General features: G+C 40.1%; 1 protein-coding gene across 3 annotated transcripts in view; it reads left to right on the top strand.

Moving 5' to 3' along the window:
- The window catches only part of LOC309698698 (poliovirus receptor-like), a 366,820-nt gene that overhangs the window by 176,797 nt on the left and 165,439 nt on the right, over window positions 1-24,584 (top strand). Inside the window, exon 7 of one of the 3 annotated variants that reach the window (XM_082521328.1) lies at window positions 13,203-17,280. The exons of the other annotated variants lie outside the window; for them this stretch is intronic. Within the exon in view, the coding sequence (XP_082377454.1) occupies window positions 13,203-13,834 (632 nt within the window). The 3' untranslated portion in view covers window positions 13,835-17,280. Of the gene's footprint in view, window positions 1-13,202; window positions 17,281-24,584 lie in introns of those variants that run through there. 3 annotated transcript variants of the gene reach the window in all.

The raw sequence follows: 24,584 nt of genomic DNA, 5'->3' as shown, positions 1-24,584 counted from the left end.
ATGTAACAAAGCAAACAAACCGGAGGTGCGATCACGTCCTTAGGCAGAACTCAAGAATCAAACTGCCTGTCTTTATATTACAGGGTTGTCTCTGTAATCACAGACCACCCTGCTGGCCCAGTGGGTAGTAAGTGCTCATTTTGCAAGCAGCAATCTGGGTTTGATTAAATCAGACTTACAATGCACACACGATTTCACTGCAGTCTTTTACCTATAATAAGATTTAAAGGCTAATTGTAGAGACAGTTACAGTGAACATGACATCTTACAAGGCATGCAGTGATCCGGAGGCTCTTGACACCTCTAAGGTCAAAGCACTCATCATACAGGAGACACATATTTCTAAGGCATACCTAATTATCTACTGCTTGAGGATGTCACACAACCCTGTATAGTCATGCAAGAGAAGGTAGAAAATGTTAAGATGTGCTGCCTGAGAAGACATTTCCATTACATCTTAGGATGTGTGTGTGGGGAGGGGGGGATCTCAGTGGGTTATCCCGGCCTTTTTGTCAGATGACACCTAAACCAGATGTAAAATGCATATTATAAATGTATATTATTTCCTGATGAATCCACATGAAGTGCAGTCTGAACATCAAGCTTGGCAAATGAAAACCAGTTGAAAGTAACCAGTTGAATGTTGAGCTTTCATTGTGCAGCACGGCCTTGTAGATTATATTACAAGTACACTAGAAAGATTGAATGAACGTTTTGGTTAAGAACCCAGTTCTTAAGCAGATTTAACCCATGGATGTTTCAAACTGAATTGACACTGTTGAAAAGCTTGAACTGACCTTCATTTTTAGAGACTGAAGTTCTTCAGATTCGTTAAGGATGCTTCACTGTGCTGCGTGTTGTCCGGGTCCAGTTGTAGTGAAATAACATGTTAGAGCCTTTTTCGATGCACAGCTAAAACTGCTAATGGCCTCAGTTTTTGGCACTGCAACATGCACCACAGGTGTTCAACTCAACTCACCCAAATGGTGTTAGTGGATGTACATGTACTCGAAATCAATATCCAGTCCTGTTACCTCCATGCTGTTCCCTTACAATGTGTTTTTATGACTGCATTTTACAACTGTACAGTTAATCTGTGCTCAGTAAAATTGCTGGCTGGAGTTTATCCCCTCGGAGGCTTTACATTCCTGTGGTGTTGTGTCAGAGCTTGGTGTGTGTGTATGTGCGCAAATGTTAGCGTTTGTAAAAAGTTGAGGCGCTTTTGTTGTGTTCATACATGCTTGTGTGTTTCGCAGGAGCACACGCTTTCACCAAACGGGTGTGTACAGGGTGTAATTTTTGTGCACTTCAACTTCAGGCTAAGGGTGGTTATTAAGGTGAATGGAGCCAGGAGTGGGGGAAATGTGTGTGCTTTCGTGTGTAAGTGAGCCAGTTATTGAGTGTTTGTACGAGAGACTGTGTGCGCAGCAGCTGGATGCTAAATAAGCATTGAGCTCGAACAGGAAAGTGGGGAGGTACTTGGGAAACCTCGTGAAGTTCATAACCCCTGCAGGGGGCCGCAGAATGGGGAAAAATGTAATTAGACTGAATGCGTGTGCGTGTCTTTGTGTAGGAATGGGTTGCACTGATGTGTGTGTGTTCATGCATGCAAGTTTAAATGTGGTTCTGTAGAAAAAGAAATGCAATACAATTTTCAAGGTGAAAGAAATAATTAACTTCGCCCATTTATTTCCACTTATACCCATCCTTCTATCTATTATCTGTCCAAGTGGTCGTTTATCGACACCCGCTACCTACACCCCCCGTCCCTGCCTTTTCCACTCTCTCCCTCCCATCTGTTTGTGCTTTTTCGTTTTCATGCTATCTGTTTGCTCTGTGTCAGAAAGCATCCATTTGAAATCCTGAGAGTCTGAGGAGAAAGAGCACAGTGAGGCTCAATGGGCCAAGAAAAAAGCCAAAAACCACATACTTTAAAAAAGCACTGCCTCTCCTCTCCCCTCGCCGACCCCTCCCTATGTCTCTTTTTTTGTAGTTTACAAGTTGTTTTTTTTTTCTTGTCTTTGCCCAATCTCTGATTATTTCCTCGCTGATGAAAAGTGAGGGGAGAGAGAGAGGCAGAGATGAAAAGCACCAGCTAGAATCCATGATGAAGAGACAGAATCGAAGATGATTTAGGAAGGAAATTTCCTCCCTCACTACAGCATCAAGGGGTTGCATGAGAAAATGATTGAGATCGTCATGGAAACACCGGTAGTTGGATTTGTGTAAGACTTTGGTTGCAGGGCAAAAGAAATATGTGCGCACACAGGCATGTGTGCGTACAGGACCTGTCTGTGTGTGTATGCGTGAAGCTCGGGAATAATATGAGGGTAATTGAATAGATAGTGTAGCTCTGTGTCGTTATGTGCGTCTGCATCTGTGCAAGTCTATGTCATCAATGGTAATTAAGCAAAGTCTGTGTGTGCGTGTGTGGTGTAGTGTGGTGTGCAACCACTGCAGCTGAGTTCAAGATATGACACAGAAACACACTGAAGGCTTTTAGTATCTCATTGCTAATAGCTGCTGGTGGGGGTTGTGCATTTGTGAATGTGTATGTGTGTGCTACTGTCTCTATGTATGAGTGATTGGGAGAGAAATGAAGAGCATTAATCGCTGACAGAGTATACATATGTGTATGTGTGTGACTGATGGTGTTTGGATGTATCGGTGTGTTTGTGTACAGTGGGTGGACGATAAAAGACAACCTGGATGTTTTTCATTAAACTTCAATGATTAGCGCACAAACTGTGACATAAAAGTGAACTCAAAGCCCCATTAAACATGGCACTACTACTTTCTTAATGTCATGTATTTCCCAGTGAGACACTAAAGGATTGTCCTTCTAAACTATAAAGAATTGTGTAACATTAAACTTGTGTACCTTTTAGTTTTGTCTGCAAAAGTAAAAGTATGCTTTGAGAGTATTACGCAGTCACTGTAACAGTACTAATTAAGTTAGAGGTTGTTGTGATGACTCCGGTAACTTAAGGAGAAACCCTAAGAGTTTTAGTTAATAAATAATAATGTGTGGCCTGCAAAGACACTTAAACGCAGTTTAAAGTGTTTGAATTTAATGTTCAGTTAATTATTACACGCTACAATTACTAACTTCAGGGAACCACTTATTATTTTCTGAATGTGTTATTAATTCTAGTGCACAAACTACTCTTCGTGGACCCAGGTTAAACTCTAATTTATTCCTGACACAATTTGTGCTCCATACAAATCAGATAATATTAAAGAGAATAGTTTGAAATTTAGGGGATTTTTTTATAGCACTCTCACTTCTGAGCATTAGCTGAGATGACTAGACAGCAAAGCGAAATTATATTTCATTATATTATCTTCTCTTGGCTATTGGCTCCCTGTAAAATACTAATAATTCAGTAATTGAATTTAAAATTCTTCTCCTCGTGTAGAGTCCTGAATGATCAGACACTATAATATCAAAAAGACCTCATAGTGTTATAGTATCCAGATAGGTTGCTTCTCTTAGACTGTAGGCTTATTTGTGGTTCCTAATTTCCAGAAGTACAATGGGAAGCAGAGCTTTCAGCTATCAGTCTCCTGTCGTGTGAAACCAACTCTCGATTTGGATTCAGGAGACGGACACCCTCTGCACTTTCCCTTGTGATAAAGCTTATAGTTAGGGCTGGATCAGGTGACCCTGAACTATCCCTTAGGTATGCTTCTGTAGGCTCAGGCTGCTTAGGGAGCAATCCTTTCTCCCTCACCTCTCTCCCACAGTTTGTGTTTTGCCCTTGATCTCTCTGTACTCCTCTTTTCTCCCCTCACCCCGAACCAGTCACAACAGATGGCTGCCCCTCCTTGAGCCTGGATACGCTGGTGGTCTCATAAAGGGTCGTCTGATTGTTGGTGTTCTCTCTTTCATTTTGGGATCTTTACCTTACACTATAAAGCGTTTTCGAAATGACTGTTGCTGTGAATTAGCACTATACATCAGTAGATTTTAATATATCACAGGGATGCACTGCAAAACAAAACTCCAGTTTGAAAAAAAAAAATGTCTGTTGTGAGTCTGAATTTGAAGCGTGGTGTGCGAAATCAGTCAAGTCCTTCACTGATTCATTCAGAAAAGAAAGGTTGTTTGAAGCGGTTGCAGCTAGAGAAATTCAAATCCGCACTGTCAGATGAAGTTTTTTCTCAAAGGTGATGGTTTTTCAGGAAGTAACACAAGAGCATAGAGCTGGGCGATATGAGATTTTTTCATATCACGATATGTTCTTTTCATTTCAGGCGATAACGATATCTATCACGATATAAGCCAAATAACTATATTTGTAAGATTTAAATGTGCTGTTGCTCACAAGTAAAATGTGAAATAATCAGCAGCTTGTTTTTATTTAAATATTTATTTCCCATAATAAGTTCAACAGGGTAGATGTACTTAAGGAACATGAGACTTTTTCAGATAAATAAAGGCAAATATTGCAAACTACACAAAAGGCAGCCGCTAAAGCGTTTAAGTTTCAAAATAGAACAAACGAAACAGACTAAATTGTCAATTCCACTTAGAAACAAAATATTAATTCTAAAAATAAATCTTAGTTTGTTTTACAGAAGAACAGACAAAACTGACTAACCTTTGTCAATATCAAATAAACTGAGAACTAAAAGGAAATTCTCAATCTCTCCTTGTTGTATAGCTGAGCTTTTCAAACAGTTTTAACAGTTACTTTAGTCTGACAAAAGCCGAATGACGAATTAGCGCTTCCAGTCAGAGACTGAGGCTACGTCCACACGTACACGGGTATTTTTGAAATCGGAGATTTTCCGTTTTCGTTTTAAAAAATAATCCCGTCCACACATAAAGGCAGAAATGAAGGAAAACGCTGCTATGAACATGCCAAAGCAGCAGGTGGCGCTAGATTCCTAACCGTGCAGAAATGTTGGCCAATCAGAAGTCTAGAAGCCTCGGTGGGAAAAAGTAAACAAAGCTGGGGCATAGAAGCAGAACAGAGTCGTATGTGTGGAGGGACAGTAACTGTGTGTATATGTAAGCATTTAAACACTGCAGAGAGTAGAATTAACAGTAACAGTATTGTAGAAATTCATTTCACCGAAACAATAACGTGGCGCACAGTGTGACACATGCACCAGTTTATTGTATTTCCAGACTTGCTTTCGGCACATTTACAGTGCACGCTACTCTGTTTTTGTCAGACTTGAAATAGCCGAAATACCTTCACACTACGGAACTTCTATGGCTCTTCCGTTCGACAATCTCTCCGGCATTGGAACCATCATCTGTTTTCTCTTCGGTCACGCTCGGTTGATTTTTCTAGTCGGCACACTCATTTCCTCCATTACGCGCTGGCTCCATTACCCGCTGGCTGTTTCCCAAACAAACACACGTGCGGCTTGGCACTTGTGCTGTACGTAACAAGTCACGCGACGTGACGCTGCGGCTGTGATTGGTTCGGCTCTGCGCTGCTTAATTTGGATTGGCTGACCTTTTTTTTTTTTTTTTTTTTTTTTTAAGAGGACAAGAGCGGCGAGGTCTATCGCGATAGCTTAATTTCTCTATCGAGTAAAAGTTATATCGCGATACATATCGTTATCGTTCTATCGCCCAGCTCTACAAGAGCACCCCAGAATAAATGGATAATTATGAGACAAAGTAATTACAGTGATACCGAAATGCTTAAGGAAATGACCAGAAGCGTGACGAGTCAGATGCCGTTTGCATAAACTAGGTCATTAGATCGATAGATAGATAGATAGATAGATAGATAGATAGATAGATAGATAGATAGAACTTTATTAATCCCTCGGGTGGGTTCCTCTGGGAAATTCGATTTCCAAAAAGCACAGCACCGACAGAAGTTTCAGAGTTACAGAATATTATATATATATATATATATATATATATATATATATATATATATATATATATATATATACATATATATATATATATTGTGCTGTAGTGTGTGTTTATGGGCACTATATGTGCATGTTTATATGATTGTTTGTATAAAGCAGACAATAAGAGAGATAAAAAATACTTGGCTATGTTTTACCTGTGTAAACTTATACAAGCCTTCCAATTAAAGTGTAAATCAGGTTTGCGTATGTGCTACATAAACACCTATGTATAGTTTGCCGTAATCGTATTCATAAGAACTCAGTTGGTTTGCGTTGCCATCCATGAGTAACTGCTGATGAGAGTCAGCTAGATGCCATTGTTGATAAAAGTCCTTCATGCAGACCCTTGTGTGTCTCTTTAATCATGCTTAATTTTAACCAGTCGACTTGCCCAAATTTTACAATCAAATCCCAGGAGCAATCATTAAAAGTTTCCCTTTGTCCTAGTCAGCAGTGTTTACCTTCAGCTTGCTGCGTCAGTGGTAAAGGTTACATTAAAAATCTCTTCCTACAGTACGTCTGTGATTTCCAGTCCGTGCTGCCTCTGGGCCTCATTATCCAAGCATGATAACATTTAGCGTCTCCCTCACCTCTTCCACCTCCGCTCACTTCTGCCATGATTGTGAGCTTGTGCCTCCCAGACTGCTTATACATGAGTAAATCACAAGTAAACCGCGGGTTGTTTGTTCATGACTAATTTCATAAAGCACAACAAAACACGGTTTGAAGGTCATCTAGTTTCAATTAAAATAATTTATCGGTGACTTGGTTTAGAAACTGACTAAAACTCGTGTTTACAATTTCTTCTGGGAATAAAAATAAACCAAAGGTTAAGTGTGTTTAAAGCACAAGAAGGTTTTCATTAACTTATTATAAAGTGGAGCTTCCTGATGTTTGCCTTTGGGATGTGTTTTAATTTGGAAAAATAAAGTGACAACCAGACTGGCGATACCCACTCAGTGATTAGCACTGTTGCCCCACAGGAAGAGGGCTCTGAGGTTTTGGACCCAGCGTGGAGTTCTCTGCATTCTTGAACATTTTCCTCTGAGTGGACAGTTTCTTCCACCTTCCATCTTCTACGTTGATACTGCCTTTTTTAACATTCAGCTATTCAAGTAAAAGTTTAAAAAATGTTTTTAAAAAGAGGATATCGTGGGTAAACACAGAGGCCTTTTTGTTGCTAAAGATGGTCATTTGGTAGATCCTTCATCTTATCTGACTGCATTCAAATTGCTCCGGGAAAGCCGACGGTTAATGGGCATGATGGTGTGTGAATGGGTCAGAGAGAAAGACACTGAAAAGTGTTTTGCAGTACTAAGCTAAGGCTAAGAGGCCCTATAAAAGTGTAGAACACTTACCACTTTTCACTTAGTAGCAGAGTGATGTTTCCATGTTTTATGCAGGCCTTCAGCGTAACCTTATAAACCACTAACTACAGTTTATTGGGTTGTTTGAAGTCATTTACATTTTTTTTGCCAAGATTTGTTTAACAAAGGTTAAAGATCGCCTTATTTATTCAGCAGGCACTTTATATATTCTGCATTATCTCTGATAAACTTGGAAGCAGTCTTGCAGAAAATGCTCCAGCTGAGCTCCGGAGAGCTGGTGAACTTTCCCTTAACATTGCAATTACTTGCATTTTTGGACCTTCTCAACCATCTAAAGTTTATATCACTTGGGTAGGAGTTACATTTTCTAGACATATACTGGTCTACAGATAAAATAATTACTGCAGTCATGTAAAAGATTTAGTTTTTCAAAGGATCTCTACGGTGGCCCTGAAAGGCCAAAACGGACTGCAACTTAAGAAAACACCAGCAATAAGAAAAATGCTGCAAAAGCACACAAAACACAACGGAAACAGGAAAAACGAAAATGGAAATAGGAAGAAGGAAAACAGAAACAGGAAAAAACAGATTTCCAAAAGCACCAACGGACCAGTTGCAGGAACCAAAATATGCTAAGAATTGCGCTGGGAGACACTTGAAAGAAGTGGAGGATCTATCGGTTTTGTGAGGAAAGAAAAGATGAGAGGTAAGTGTGTTAGCCTGACTATTAGCCAGAAAAACCGTCATCAGTATTATATGAATCATGAGATTAAAACACACTTACCTAGCATATTTTGGTTCCTGCAACCGGTCCGCCGGGTTATTGTCTCCCCAGAAACACTTCCCTTGTGCTTTTGGAAATCTGTTTTTTCCTATTTCCGTTTTTGTTTTTCCTATTTCCGTTATGTTTTGTGTGCTTTTGGAGTGTTTTTCTTATTGCTGGTGTTTTCTTAAGTTGCAGTCCGTTTGGCCTCTCAGGGCCACCGTAGATCTCTGCAAAAACTAAATACACCCTTACTGATTCCTGATAGCAACCAAGTGCTGCTAATCAAATGCACATGATTAAAAGATCATCAGAAAGTGTGAGCAACTCTATGAGAGCAGAGGAACTCTGTTTGATTGTTTAAAGAATTCAGAAAAATAAAAAGCTGGTACTTCTGTATGTGGTCCTAATCTGGGTACCCATTTGACTTTTTGTAATCTGAATTTAGTCATATGTGAATTTCTTCAAATTCTTCATCAACTTGCATCAACATTTCCCACAATTCAGCAGGAATCACTTAGTGGAAAAAACTAAATGTCAGACAGATGCTCTGTCACTGACAATGGTTTTGCTCATTTTTGTTTTGCCTTTTTTGGGAGGCTGTTAGGGTTTTTGGGGTATATTCATGGATGCGCTTTTACATGTCCTTGACCAAAAGCTGCTTTTAATTAGAATCACTCCTTGCTGTGGAGCTTCAACAGTGATGGCCTCTGGCTCGTGCTGTATGAGTGGAGCCTTCAGTTCTGAGAATCAAAACAAGGAGAAAGGAAGGAGAGGTGTGGTGAAGGAGATTCATGAAAGGTTATTAAGTTTCTACTACTTTCATACGCCTTACACCATTTCCCCCCCTCCCTCTGTTTGTCTCTCTCGCTCAGCCCTTCTAACTCTTTCCACCTTGCCTCCTCACATCCTAAATCTTCTCATTTAGATTATCCCTACTGCAGTGAGTGTAACTGAGTAGCAATGGGTAGTTTTCATGGTTTTCTCTCTCTCTTTCCTTTACTCTCCCCCTTCCTTAATCTCCTCCATGTACATGACACTAATACAGAGACTGATATAAGCCCCCCTGCCTCTCTCTATGACATTTATCACTGTGCTTCTTAATGCAGGCAGGCTGCCTCTGTTGATGAGAAATAAGGATGACAAGCATGGCCTATTTTCTAGCTAACGGTCTTTGCTATTTTCCACTTTTTTGGGAGGAAATATGCTTGCAGAGAAGTGTTTACTAAAGCATCTCATAAGGCAGTTGACAAGAATTTGACAGTCATGTTGATCATACATCTGGCACGTTTTTTGTCAGAGCTGATGGGATCCATTAGTGTTTCAGATCATGCAAAATGATTTCAGACAGTGCCTGGAGAAACACTAAATCTGATAAATGAACATTAAAGATAAATACACTTCTACCATTTTTATAAGCCATTCACTATCCTGGTGTCTTTATGAAATCAAATGTACTTATCCTAGTGATTCATCTGTCACTTCTACCAATTTACCATGCTCTGTCCAGCATAAATGTGCTATGTTATAGCAACAAAAAGTTAAATCTGATAGTAAGTTAAAAAGTCCATGTATAAAACTTGTCCATCGAGGAATCAAAACTTGACTTTTTGAAGAAAAACGTACAGTATTGTGTCGAGATCCAGTCACATTAATCATCTGATCGTTTCCTCTCCACCTCATAGTAATTTCAGGACTCATGTGTGGTAGGGATCTTCATGTCTAACTAAGCTAACATGAAGTCAGATTCACCGCAGCTGCAACCAGAGGTCCAAAATATGTCTAAAGGGATCTCTGTGCTTCCCACTTCACTTCCTCTATCACTAAACACATTCCTTATTACTTTGTCATCCCAAACACTTATCTTATCTTATCTGATGATCATTTCCTTGGTTAGTCAGTGAGTGATCCACTGCTTGCTCATCATGTGACAACAACCAAGACGGCAAAGGCCAAAATGACAAACTCACAGCTTGAAAATGGGAGTTTAAAAACCTGCATGGTGATTTTCATACAGGTCTGTGGGCCGCCCTTTGGTTCTGTCTGAAGATTAATCATCTCCTACAAGGTTTTTTAACACAGTCCATCCCATTTTTAAGTCAAACAAACCCTGTTTTTTCATTGCTTTGATTTAATGCTATGATTTTTTTTTGGTAAAACACTCGTGCAGTGAGCATAAGTTTATGCTTTTGTTTTACAATGTGCATTTGAGAAAGCCACAGAGAAATTTACAAAAGAATATATAAAAAATTGTAAAATGTATAATATATAATTATATATTAACCTCTAAAAAAAGAAATGTTGCTTGGCTTTCCCTGCCAAAAATTCCCCGTGGTTCACCGACAGCTGGTTTTAAGTGTGTTCATTAAGTTGAACCTGTTCCCCTACTCAAAATGACCTTTCAGACATTTAGTCCTTTTCATTAATCTGACAGCAAAATTATGTGTGTTGGCTTCATGTCTTAATGAGCTGTTCGTTTTCTGTAAAAGCAGCCCCGCATAGTAAAATTTACATATCGCTCTCTACATTTACACACGTCTGAACAAACACCGTGACTAGGGAATTGCTTATTTTACTGGAGAATGCCACTAACAAGCACAACAAGCAAATAATAGCACATTATCTCACCAAATAAAATTAAGGCATGGTCACGTGCATTGTGATGCATTTTCCCAGTTCCAAATCAAGAAGAGCGATCTCTGTCTTGCATACAAGGATCAGGGCAACTCATCTCTTCAGCGCACACATGCACAGGCTCAAGTGACAGCTTTGAAGAGAATTAAACATTCAAAAGTGTGGCTACACTTTACCAGAGTCGCTGCTGACAACGCTTAATAGCGAGTACAAGTGCTGAATGAAGTGCAAAACATCAACATGATTTATGTCCGAATGACAGAATGTCACCGCTTTAACAGATTGATGAAGCCAGCAGTTTTACATATCCTGTCTGAAAAGGGCAAAAAAGAACAAGACGACTGGCATCCGGCTGTCAAACAAGCAACAAAGTTCCCATCCGCGAGATCATTGCTGTTTAAATATCAGCCACCACCCCTTAGCTATGGACTTCGAGAGAAAATTGGAAAGATAATCACGCTGCTCCTGCATGTGACCTCAGACTTAATGAAAAATGAACATGCCAGCTCTAATGGGCCTTTGTAGGAGCATTGTTCTTTATAGCCTCTACAGAATAATAGATTTTTAAGCACTTGATTAACAGAAGGATGGCAGCCACCAAAGACCTTCCACAAAAGGCCATTATTCAGCTGTCTCTCACTCAGGCACTTGATAAATGCCACTAATGCTTAAAATATAAATGGCACAATAAATATAAATAACACTTTGGCCCACATGTTGTGTTTCCATGCCAATCTGTAAGTTTGCAAAGAGAGAGGAAACTAGGACAGGGAAAGTTGGATTCATCATCCTTAATGCCTTCTGTCACTTCAATTGGATATTACCAGACACTGTCCCCTAATTTAGACATCATATCCTGTCCCTAGAGCCCCGCCTCATTCGCCCAACCCGTCTGTCTCACCCTGGCATAACCCTAATGCATCCCCATGTGAGACCAGAGCAAGTGTGTTTGAAATCAAACTGAGACCTCTCCTTTTATCTCCCTTCCCCTCTTGTCTGCTCTTCTCTGTCTCTCTCCCAAACACTCTTCCTAGTCCTTTTTCTCTCCTCTTGCTCAATTCCTCTCTGCTTTTATCTCCACTCTTTTTTCTCCTACACCATCAGAATGAACAATTTGTATGAATCACAGGCTCTCTATCCAGGCTCACTTATAGTGACATCCCCCCACTGGTTTTGTTAGCAGAACTCCTGCTCGCTAGCTCCATACACATCATTATTTGATGTCCAATGTGATTTCACTGAAAGAAAAAAGAACGTCACTGCCTCAGTGGCGCTGCCCTGGCATGTAACCCCACACAATGATCATTTCAGCCAACCTCAGATTGTTTGATTGGCATTCACTGCTGTGTTTGCCAGGAGTGCTGGCAGTACATTGCTGTTATTTGCATAAAACAGGAAGGGGCTCAGATTCCCCTGCTGTTCCACGTTTCGCTGCCCTTGCTGCACCCCAAAGAAATATCTGAATGTGATTCGCAGACAAGAAATTATAAAAGAAAAGAGAATCATATTAGCTGGCCTTGTGCAGTTTTGCACTAATACTCAACACTTCTCCTTTCCTGGTTTGAGACTTTCTCTCTCTCCACTTTTTAGCCCAGCGTGAATCTTTCCGTACAAATCCTACCCATTTTTCTCTCTGTCATACTCCTACATAGAATCCTTTTAAACATGTCCTGGTAGGAGTCTTGCTCCACAGTGTGAACCTTTTACCTTCGTGTGCTGCTGATCAGTGAGATCTGGATTTGGTCCTGGGTTGACAGCGGGCGATCGCTCTCCCTGTGGTTTGACTAGCTGACCAATAAGGGAGGCAGACGAAGGACGCGGTTCAAGCAGAGGATGGGATGATAAGCAGGAAGGAAAGGAATAAGGAGGGGTTTTAATTGAGAGTAGGAAAGAAAGAGAGGGTAAATATAGAAGGGATTAAGCATTGTGGCACTTAACAGTAATGACTGTGCTCTTATTTAACCCTTTCCAAGTAACTCCTCTGCCTGTCTGTCCTGTGTATCTGTCTCTGTGTGTCTGTCTGTGTGACTCTGCTGGCTCTAAACCTCTAACCTGTGGCAAAGTCGGCACAATACTCGAAATAAACCGCTTTTTTTCTAAATCCTTCTCTCATTTTTGTTTCAATCTTCAACTGAAACGTGTGGAGAGGCAAACCTGGCTCACACCAACATGAAGTATAGAACCAAGGATCATCTCAGTAGTAAAGGCTTTGCCCCAGCTGGCAAAGGGGGGAAGGGCAGCAAAAACTGAAGTGCCAGCAGCTGGACTGAAATGCATATAGAGCAAAATGTCTGAAAAATGCAGCACAACAAGCCTCTGGGAGAGAATGAATGAGTGCCATTCAGCCTGATCCCAGCAATGACTGACTGCACCCTCACCAAGGGATTACACTGAGAAGAACATTACCACACACTTGTAAGAGGATTGTAACACACGTAGAAGAAGACACTACTCCTATCACTACAGCACACTCACAATAAGAGAAGAACTGTCAATACCTCCTCCAAAACAGCCGTCATTTCCTTCATTTTTCTTTTCCTCCACCCATTTTTCCATCCCTCCTTCCAACCCCTTCATCCCCTCTGCAGAAGCCTTGGAGGATCCATCCAGTGCCGGTGTAGTGGCAGGCGCAGTGATCGGCTCCCTTCTGGCTCTGCTATTGGTTGTTGCGCTCATTGCCGTCCTCCTGACCCGCAGCCGCCGGCAGCAGAGGCGCGGGTACCCCAGCAGTGGGGACTCCATTGCAACAGGCAGCGGTGGAAGCAATGGCGGAGACTATGGCAACAAAGCCCGTCTGCTCTTCAGCAACTCCGGTAACAACAGCAGCAAGAATGGGACTGGCACAAACAACAACGGGCCCATCTACACGTATCGGGAGGGCTGCGATGCCACGGGAACTCTAACAGAAAAGGCCAACGACTACCACCATCATCATCTCCACCACGCCTCAACCGGCAACGCTCCTACTGCCCATGACATCCTTCTTAGCAGTGAGATGGATGAAGCTGAGAGGAGGAAGTTTGACCTCGATGACAGCATGGAGGAAGAAGAGGAGCGATACGACAGATTTGGAGGAGCGGGCGGAGGCGGAAACATTCTGCCTCCAGCCTATCACGTCCACCGAGGCCACGCTGGCGAAGAAATGGATGTGTACCTGGACGACGACATGGAGTCTCAGAGAGACGGCTCTGTTATTTCCCGGACTGCCATTTACGTCTGAGGAAGAAGGGGACGGATGGAAACGGCAAAGGCTGAAGATAAGGAAAGGAGATGTAGTGGAGGAAGTGGTGCATCCGAGCCAGCCCCTTTCACCTCTAAACAAATCAGCATCACCTCCATTAGCTAGACACCTGCCTGCTTATCATTCAACCTGATTAAAGATCTGCCATCAGTTATATCCTCTCAGCCTGACAGTGACCGTATACTTTGATAAAAGGTGGATTTAGCGAAAAATAATAAAAGGTTGTTGTTAGGCTGATAAAGGAAGACTTGCAGTGGAAATAGTGCACTGTGGCTGAATATGTGACTGTGTTTAACTGTGCCATGGAGAAGATTGGATTCAGTGTCACGGGAATAAAAAAATACTGCCAAGAGCAAAAAAAGCTACAGTAACTCTGACGCAATGCTGCTTATTGCTACGTTCTTGTTTCTTCAGCTTTGCTGTGTGATTATGTGCTGAGTGACTAAACTGTTTGTATTTTATACCTTACCAGAAAATGTAATCAGCAAAATCTGAAGCACCATAATCACTTAAGAAAAAATCACCACTATCCAAAACTCGCCTTTCTGCTTCAAAAGAAAATAAAAATCGTCATCACGTTGAACTCTGTGTTAAACTGTCCGAAAGGCTTCTGTGGATCTTGCTGACGCGATGGAGATGCCAGCTCTTCTGACTTCACTCGAGGCATTTCGAAACTTGAAAAGGCCAAACTTGTTTCTGTTAATCCCAGAGACGACTTTGTTTGGGCTTACTGTGACTCCGGGTTCCCGCTGCACCCCGCGACACCACATGGTTTCCTGATGGGTGCCACTGAAGCGAGAGCCACCAAACTGAGTAACATAACAGACTTAACAGTATGTGCTAATGTGTGGCTGGCTGTGGTGTTAATGATGTGCATCATCTATATATTGGGCGCCGTTTCACGATAGCACAGTTGTTGTTATTGTTGTTGTTGTTGTTCTAGTTGTTGTTGTTACTGTTGTGTAATGGTGTTGATCTCGCTAAGGAAAAGATGCACCGACACACTCGGGGGTTTCACACAGTTCCACATTGGATCGGTAATGACTCATTTAATGAATTTAAAAAAGATTATTTGTTTCCGACTCAACTTTTTCCCTTTCCAGTTTAGTTTTCTCCGTGTTATCGCCATCTTTATTTCCCCCCTTTTCTATCCACGCCATCTCGTTCTGTTCCACATGAATTCTAAGCGATTTGTATATTGTCCTTTCACTCTGTCCCACACACATTACATCTCTCCCTCTCATTCTGGGCTTTCTTTATTTACATAATGGGCGGCTTAGACTGCCGCAATGACTGTGTGCAGGGAGAAGGGGATAACTTGTATTTATATTCCTATCTGGGTCGCATTCAATAAGGCAAAATATTCACCGGCTTTGTTGGGGGCTGCTGTATTTCATGTATTCATTTTCCATGTCCCGCCGAATGTTCTTACGCCATGTAGCGGATTATTCCGTGTTCGGAGCTCTGATTGGACAGAAAGACACAGTCCAAGATATATTTCAAGAGAGGATGTGAAAACATTCAAAATTAAATCCTAAACTCTCAAGCCTTTGTTTCTTGTCCACTGCAGAAGTACAGGTAGTGGTACATGTCTGGTTAAAATAAGTGACCCATCTGTTGACGGGGCGCAGACGTTTCACTTTTCCGGAAGATAATAGTGCCGGGGAATTTCTTGAACGTGCAAATATGCATTGGAAAAGGTTACATATTTTCATGATTTTTGTTTGACTTTGTTTTATTAAGGTACTTCTCTGAACTGTTGGTAGAATGGATTTTTTCCAACACATTTGTTAAGACATAACAAGAATTGGAAACTGACACTGAGCTCATATATTGTTGGAACATTTTTGCCTTATTGATTCAAAGGTTTTTCCTGCTCATATTTTTATTGTTAGACATCCAAATGGTCTTTTGTGTGTATGTGTGTGTTTTTTTTAATTAAGTCTTGAATCACTTGTCTTTATTATGCCAAACTGCTTGCGATGGCACAATTGGAAGATCTGGGCAGGGAAATCTTACAGCTCAGACAGACGTCTTTTGAGATGCAACGACAGCCAACAAGGACACAGTTAAAGCGTAATAGAGGAGTGGTGCCTAGATGCTTCAGCAGCTGAACTGAGCACATCTTCTGCTTTTCAAGCTCCCTATGCTACATCACAAACACGCACTGGATTACTATAGATGTGCTGTGTTTGATTCGGGTGGTGTTTGTTTTGCAGCTGAGAGTACAGTCAGTAAATCCAGAAATGAAAAACAGTTTGGTATTAACAGTCATTTACACTATAGAGTATTTTAGAAATATTTATGAAAAAAGGGAATCTTTAAGGAATGTGATTATAGTTAATCACGGAGCAGTCAGTACATTTAGAGCGGGGACCGTTTATAGAAAGTTATTTTTCAAATTTACATTGTAAATCTATCGTATTTCATTATGATTATTTTTTATGTCTAAGTGCTTTGTAAGAGTATTTTGTCATGAATAACGAAGACATTATTGCCCAACATGGAATATCTGTGGGTTGTAGATCTGAACATGGACTTGTTTGTGAAATGAAAGCAGAGATATTTAAAAGTCAAAACCTTATTGATTTTTTTTGGTGTGTGTGTGTGTGCGTGTGTTTTTAAGAAGACTGTATCAGCTCTACTCCCACCCAAGTCCTGAGCAGGTCCCTTGTTGTTGATTGTTGTTGAACATTATGCGCTGTGCAATCTGTTGTTCTGTAATTGAGACAGTCCTATCTGCTATGTTACAAAGCATTTCAGTGCAGACATTTCATGAAGCCTCACAGTGTGTTTTGACAAGTTGCCAATTAATCTCAGAAGCAGCCATGGTGTTCTTTTGGTTGTCACATGTACTACATGTAGTAGGACTTGTTTATTGTATCCCTGGAGAGAAGTTTGGGTTTAAGTATTTAAGTGTATTTTCTACTCCGTCGGGTGCATGCATGCTCCAAGGTCCTTACTTTTAAACTCTGGAACTCCAAAATATGAAAAAGTCATTTTCTGATTGTCATGCTTCAGATACACTGTATCGTCTAATGTATCTTATTCAGTACTTAGAGATATTTTTTTAATGCATTTCTGTATTTTCCAAGTGAAAATAAGCCCCTCCTCCTCCTTTTTTACTGTATAATGTGTTAATGATTTTCACCCTGAAAATGAAACTTTTTTTGGAGGCACTCGCTTTCATCCCCCTCCAGCATATTTACCCTCAATTTGGCCAATGCATGCCTCGACGCATCTTTTCTCTTAGGGGTTCTCACAGCGCCATAATTTTAAACAGTTGACTGTGATCACAACTTTGCGCCTAATTAGTCCCGGAGTCTTGTACCATGGATGCACCCTTAGTGAGAAAACTCATCATCATTCATAACTTTTGTTTTTGCACAACCCATTTTCAATAAAAGAAAATCTTTCTGAGATAATTCCCTGTGGAAAAACTGGTAATTAATTAAGCAGAGCTGTCTTATTAGACTATAAATATCAGACTCTCACAACTCTTTTAGGGTTTTCTTAGAACTCAGCACATTTCACAGCACAATGTAGTGCAGTGCACCTGCTCTGGATATTTAGCCTCTTTAACAGACGGGCCACAGGACCCACAGGTTTTGCGATTTTAAGGAGCAGTACGCTCTATGTGTTACAACAGTGTCCTTTAAGTTCATACTTTTGCACATTGTTACATCTGCTTACACAGCATGTAATACTTTTGCTTGCCATGCAGCACAATGCCCCATTTAAAGCTGGCATTAATGTGGGATTTGTATCTGGATAATGGCTTTCAATCCACAGACCTCTGGATTTAGACCTTTTATTTAAACATATTCTAACAGTTTTGATTCTAACTGCATGTGCATGCAAAGAAGTGAGGAAAATGTGACTAAAATGACACTTTTGTAAACTGTTACTGAACAAGGGACATTGTGCATTAGAAAGACATTTAATTATACAGTAATCACTTTTTGTGCAGACTTATTAACCAAACCTAAGCTTGCAGGAAGAGGCAAGATTACATCCTTAGGTAACATGCTTAATTACTTTCCTCAACTCCTCTCTTCATACCTTAGCCACCTTAGATGCAAGCAAAGAAGACAAGGAAGAGACCAGAGGAGAGACGAGTTGAGGCATTTGGCATATATTGAAACTGGACAAACTAGCTTCATTTTAAAGGTTTATATCAGTTAAATAAGACAACTTACAAAAACAAAAGAAACATGGTTTGTGTTTTCCAGCTCCATGTTGCACCTGTTTTTATACATCACAGTTAAAAAGACTTTCACAAAAGATACACCCGTGCATCTTATCTGGCATCTTCTCCTGTAAGCCTTCTCACTTCTTAAGATTCATTTCTGGAACCTGCACAATACACAGGCAGGGGGAAAAAAGGCAGGCGAACAGGAACAAAATGAAGAAATGAGAAAAGACCATTGCATTTTCACCTGGAAGATTTGCAATCGCAGTTCAAGTCAGACAACCTCCAAAAATGTCAGTTCTAATAATGCATTCTGTTTGATTTCGCACCTTCCAATACTAGGTGCTTTTCCATCATCCAGATACACATCAAAATTTTATACAGGATGCAAAAAGTTTTGTAGCGTCCCTCAAGAACATCTGCTTATAGAAACTTAACAAGAAGAAGAAAAAAAATCACACATCGAAATTCTGTTTTCAGATTTACTGTATATGATTTAAAAATATGCTAATATGACTTTTTTATATTAAGTGAATCGGACTACTCTTGGCCTTTCCAGTGAGTTGGAAATGGGGCCATACTTGTTACAAATGTCCTCTTCTGAGCTTTTGTTTGCCACCCTGACTCACATGGTGCGTGCTCTGGGAGGTTGTGGTCCTGAATGCAACCCCTGTAAAGTCTCGTCCTTGCTGCTGTGTGTGCGGCACACAAGCTAAGCAAAGCACACTGTAACAGGTCACTTGGCTCTGTCGGAGGGAAAGAGACTGGAACGAAGGGAGGGGAGGATCGAGAATGAGGGTGGTAGCTCAATGCTCCGCCTGGGGAATGCCAAATAGGCCTGGAGTGAGGAGAGAGAAAGGAGGACTTTTTCTTCTCAGATCAGAGAAACTGAGAGTCAGAAAAGACGAGACAGAACAGCAACTGAAACCTCAGCTCCTGCAGAGAGGATGAGAAGACATCTCCAGGTTTTTTTTGTAAACCACCTGAGACCAGAAACATTTGAAACACTGTCATTTATTCACCATCAAGCCTGGAATTAGAGATGGGCAGATTTGTTGGTTGTGGAGCCCAATTGGTTGGCTGCAGCACAAAGATGGCAATGTGTGTGAAAGGAATAAGAGATTGGCAAGATGGAATTTACAGCTCTGACAATGAAAGCTTGAGGTGCGTAGGAAGTCTCTAAGGAGTCTTTCTGAGTACTATGCCACCTCTCCACTTGGCGATTGGCAGCTTCCACCCAACAACAACTGACAGTCCTTTTCAACCCGGCCAATTAGTGAAAAAAGCCTGTCCTGTTTAGCTTTCTTCAGCGCAGTCTATCTGCGACAGATCTTTTTAATTGTAAAGAAATGTTCAGCAGTCCTCCAGAGACCCTTGTGCAGGGGCGGAATTGTATATATTCTCCTTTTTCATATTCCATCTCTCTTTGCTTCTGCTTTAGCACCCAGTACAAGCTGTTCCTGGCATGTTTAATTCAGTAGAAGGCATAAAAGTGTTCTGCATTATCTTTCTCTGCTTTGGTTTAAAGGAAGAGGAAGACGGCAAGACAGAAAGAGAAGGAGAGGGAAGGGGATAGAGGGGAAGAGAGTAAAGCGAGAAGAAGAAGAGGCCTATTAGTTATTGAGCTTGGCTTTTCTTGTTAATCCAGTTAAAGCCGAGCCTCTGCCGGGCCAGCTGAGACTTCAGCAGATGTGGATAAAGTTTCTTCCTCCCAACACTGGTTAGAGGAGATCTCATTGTGCTCTGTAACCAATTTACTTAACGCAGCACTGTCCTGCTTTCCTGCTTCTCCGGATACCTTCCTCTTCTCCCACAGTGCTGCTCTTGCAGTGTTCTGTGCTATACTTAGGGATGTAATTCGTCATGGCTTTTTTTTTCATCCAGGTTATTTCAGGTTCTGGAGATGTGCACTCATATGAATGGCTATTCATTTCAAATGAAAGCTTTTCACTTGTGTTTTTGCATGCGGGAAATCTTCAATAGATTGAGATGAATCACTTCACGTATTTCTCTCATTTTTTCACACACACAGCCCCGCAAGATGAGTTGAAGTGCTCATTCAAGAAACTCTGCATTTTTCCTTTTGTATCCATGTTGTTTTTTGTGGTCTCCAACTAGTTTTGAAAGTGACTCGACTCAACACAATCTCAAACACACATATATTTAGATACATTGTTTAGAGTTTGCTGAACTTTTCCACAATATTTTGGGCACCTCTTGACCTCAGCAAAAATAACTCCAATTCAGAATCGCTGCTGTATAAGATATCTTTGCACATGTTCTTCTGCACATCATCTGCTGCAGATTAATTTTAAACATTTGGCTTCATTGGTAAAGCTTTTTTTTCACTGCTTATTCATTTCCTAACATTCCTGTTTGCTAATGTTTTTGTTGAAAATATTGGGAGAATCAAAAGAGTACATTTGCAAGCCATTAAACCAAACCAGTGATCTGAAAAATGTTAAAAACAGGAGTTGTTCAGCTACACTCCTGAGTTACACACTTACTTTCCACAGTTAAAAATGGTTTTGGCCTTTTTTCTTGTCTGTTTTCTTGTCTCATCAGAGTTAATAGCAGAACTAGTACTTTAACTGTCAAGTTTCCTTGACAGTGGACAAATGTTTTTTTGTCCTTGTCTCTCCTCAAGACATCATGGCTTCACAAAGCTCTTCAGCTTAAGTACTGCTCTGCATTCCTTCTTCTCATCAGGGTAAAGAGTTATCTTCTATTCAATGATTTTCAACAAAAAAAAGAAAAGAAAGAAATCTCAATACACTAAAGATTCAGGGAGCGTTTCTTTAATGAACTGGATCAAAATAGACCCTTGTGTTGCAAGAGAGCCAACTCTTTCACTTGATTTAGAATGAACATGGCAATGTATCAACTGCTAAACCTTTTCTTTGATGGTGACCTTTACATTGATGTTCAGACAAAGAGAACTCTGTAAGCTTTTTATCCATTGCCCTAATAAAGCCATTTTTAATCATTCATCTTTTCGGTGAAAAATATTCAAGCTTTTATTTCCCCCTGCCCGAATGACCCTTATAATCTCTTTGCTTTGCTTTGCTTTGAATCAAAAGCCTCTCTGATGTTTCAACTTGTGTGGAAAACAGTTCTAATTTTATGTTGTGCCAACCAAAAAACATCATGCCCAAAGCGCTGACATCACTTTGCTAGTTTTTGATGTAAAGCAGCCTTTAACTCCTTGTGAACCTAAATATATCTTTGGATTTCTCATTCATCCTAAATGCAAAATTGATGCTAAGGGATGAATCTCTCAGATCTTCGAATGACTCAGTATCGTGCTTTTAAAGGCTCCAAGCACTGTGATTTGGCAACTGCACAAATGAGAAGCGTTTAACCAAAACATCCTCAAAACCCAAAATGTGCTCCAACTGAGAATGACGCACTTGTGTAAAACAAGAGAGCTGGTAATGGTATCAGATTTTACATTCTGGATTTCAGCATCCTATTGGCAGTTTAAGATTTCATGATCTGCTGGTTACAGGTTTTCTCCATCTGTCTGCAGAGATGCATTCTCTAATGGTGAAATCACTATGTGGTTGTGGTTTGCCAACCCAATATATTTCTACAAATATTTAGCTTGAAAACGATCTAATGAAAAATAAAGATGAATGCTTTAACTTTACTGTGGGCACGCCAACATGCTCAGCATTTAAATTGCTTTCAACAAGGCAAAGTTGTTGGTTCCAAATACACAGGTCTGCATATTTTGGAAACTGCTTATCTAGTGGTATTTTCACACACAACCGTCTCTAGAGTTTGCAGGGAATGGTCCAAAAAAAGGCGAACTACCCAGTAAACAGCCCGGCTGATGTCAGAGGAGAATGGCCAGACTGCTTTGAGCTATAAGGAAAGCAACAAAAACTGAAGTACATGACTACTTGTTACAACCAAGCCATGCAGAAAAACTCATCTTAATGCACAACATGTTAACCCTTGATGGAAATTTCACAATAGAAGATGGACAACTTTGCCAGGTCTGGTAAGTCGAATGGATTTCTGCTTCAACATTCAGACAGTAGGGTCAGAATTTGGCACAAACATCTTGAAAGCAAGGATCCAGCCTGACATATATCAGCAATTCAGGCTGCTGATTGTGGTGTAATGGTGGGGAATATTTTTTTGGGTTTATATTTTACCCCTGAGTACCAAATGAATATTGCTTAAACACAACAGTCTACCTTAGAATTGTTGCTGACCATTTCTGTCCCTTTATGGCCACAAAGTGTTCATCTTTTGATGGCTAAATCCAGCAGGATAACATACCATATTGCAACGCTCAAATCATCTCAAATTGGTTTCTTGTGCATTACAATGAGTTCACTGTAACTCAAATAGCCTCCAAAGTCATCAGATCTCAATCCAATAGTGCACATTTGGACGTGGCATGGATGTGAAAATCTGCAGCAGCTGCTTTATACTATCATGCTAATGTAGACAAAAATCTGAGGAATATTTCAAGCACCTTGAAATTTTAGGCATCATGACCAGGAAGATTTAAGGTAGGTCAGGATTGCTTGGTCAGGGTCATGGTTTTATTTTAGTGGGTTTCACTCTGTTTTAGATTGTAGTTGGTTTCGCAATTTTTTTCTTGGTTTCATAATGGGGTTTTGGATCAACTGGTCAATGACACATCCTGGTTAAAACTATGATTACAAATTATTTCTGCTATGGGTTATTTTTTAGATTATTACGTTTTAATAAAATACTTTTTTTCCCCCAAGTGACTGCCCCAAACATATACTGGGACTCATCCAGAAGAAGCTGGTATATCTTTATAAGAGATCTATTTGATGGATCTCTGCCTCTCATTCATGATAGAATCCCAATTCACTGTTGGGAAGCATTTTTTTAAACTCTAATGCAGTTTGGCAGGAAATGCTTCAGGAAGTGCGCTAGACCTACAATCACAACATAAAGAAGTGATCAGAGACACTGAGAAATGAGAAGCCTTGAACCTAATATACAGTATAGAGCACTTTAATGCAGCATATGTAGTTTTAAATGTGTGTTTCCTGATTTGAAGATCAAACAGATAAGAACAAAAGAGGTGAAATCAAAGCAAACTCCCTGTTTGAACTTTAAGTTTAAAAATGTTCCTTCAGCTCATCGGTTGGTCTCAATAACCAGTGGTGTTACAGGTGATTTTGTGAACAACTACATAACAAAGTGCTTCTCACCAGTTCAATAGGTGCTGATAAGGCAGAAGATTCTACAGCAAAGATGTTTCCATATCAAGCCAGGAACAGGGAAAGCACTGAAATAACAGTAATAAATGGAGCAGATACAATTGGACTCTTGCACTGAGAGTGCTTGGCCTCTAGATATGAAGGCGATAAAAAGGTGTGCTGCTGTTAATTGTGATTTACGTTTTAAATGGGATCACAGAGTCATTGCTGGAAAAGAAGCAAGCAGAGCAGAAAAGTTGATTCTGAACACCTGCAATGCTTCACTCACAGTAAACAAACGGATTTGATCAGATATTGCAGAAGTTGACTTTCAGAATATTAGCTCTCAAGAAGTGATGTTTTGGAGGGGGTAAAATAATTTAGTCAGAACTTAATTTGATCGTGTTTTCCAAAGGTGTGACTGGAAGGATATATAAATGTTTTAGTAGTAAAGTTGTTACTTGCCTTAAGATTCCTTAATATTGGCTGAAATCTCATAAATAAGCCTTTTAGATTTGATTTTCTATATAAAATATGGCACTAAATAAAATATACCCCAAAAGTGAGTCAGTCTGTGTACTTCTAGCTGCCCAAGGATCAGCACGGAGTCCTGAGTATAGATTTGTTTTCGCTTATAACAGGTTTGAAATTATTTCACTGGAGTTTTCATTACAGGAGCAGAAACATGTGAGCTTCTCCTCACATCTGACTGCACAGAGCCAAATAAGTTTTACAGGTTTTGAAACCTGACGCCAGAACCTTAACTTGTTTACTTATTATTGACAGCATACACATCATATAGAAAACAGTTCTATATTCTTAAAGGATGATTGATCTTTTATTTGTTGCCATGTTATTGTTTGAGACAAGAAGAAACCCTTAAAATGTAATCTTTTCTGAACAACATGTTTTTAACAGAATTCTCATTAATCCCATTTAAAGTGCATGCAACACATTTCAGTGACATTTTTAATTCCTTTAACAAATAGAACTACATGGAAGCCAGTGATGTTATCGCTCCCCATGGGTGAGATTTCTTTTTTCCCTTTACTTGGAGTAGAGTATTTTTTCCTTTTCATTGAATAGAAGACTACAGCTCTTATAAACTTGTATTTTATATATATATATATATATATATATATATATATATATATATATATATATACACACACACACACACACACACACACACACAATATATATGTACAGTGAAAAGGCTTGTTGTGTTGGACGGCAGCCCGGCTTGCATCTTCCCTGCTTCTTTGGGAGTGAAAGACCACAGGGCATGAAGGAAAAGCTTGACCCTTAACAGATTTAATATGAAGCCTGTCAAAGAATTCTTTTG

This window comes from Aulonocara stuartgranti (genome assembly GCF_965226115.1).
Source record: "Aulonocara stuartgranti genome assembly, chromosome: 22".
Lineage (NCBI taxonomy): Eukaryota > Metazoa > Chordata > Actinopteri > Cichliformes > Cichlidae > Aulonocara > Aulonocara stuartgranti.
This window is presented reverse-complemented; position numbering and strand designations above follow the sequence as displayed.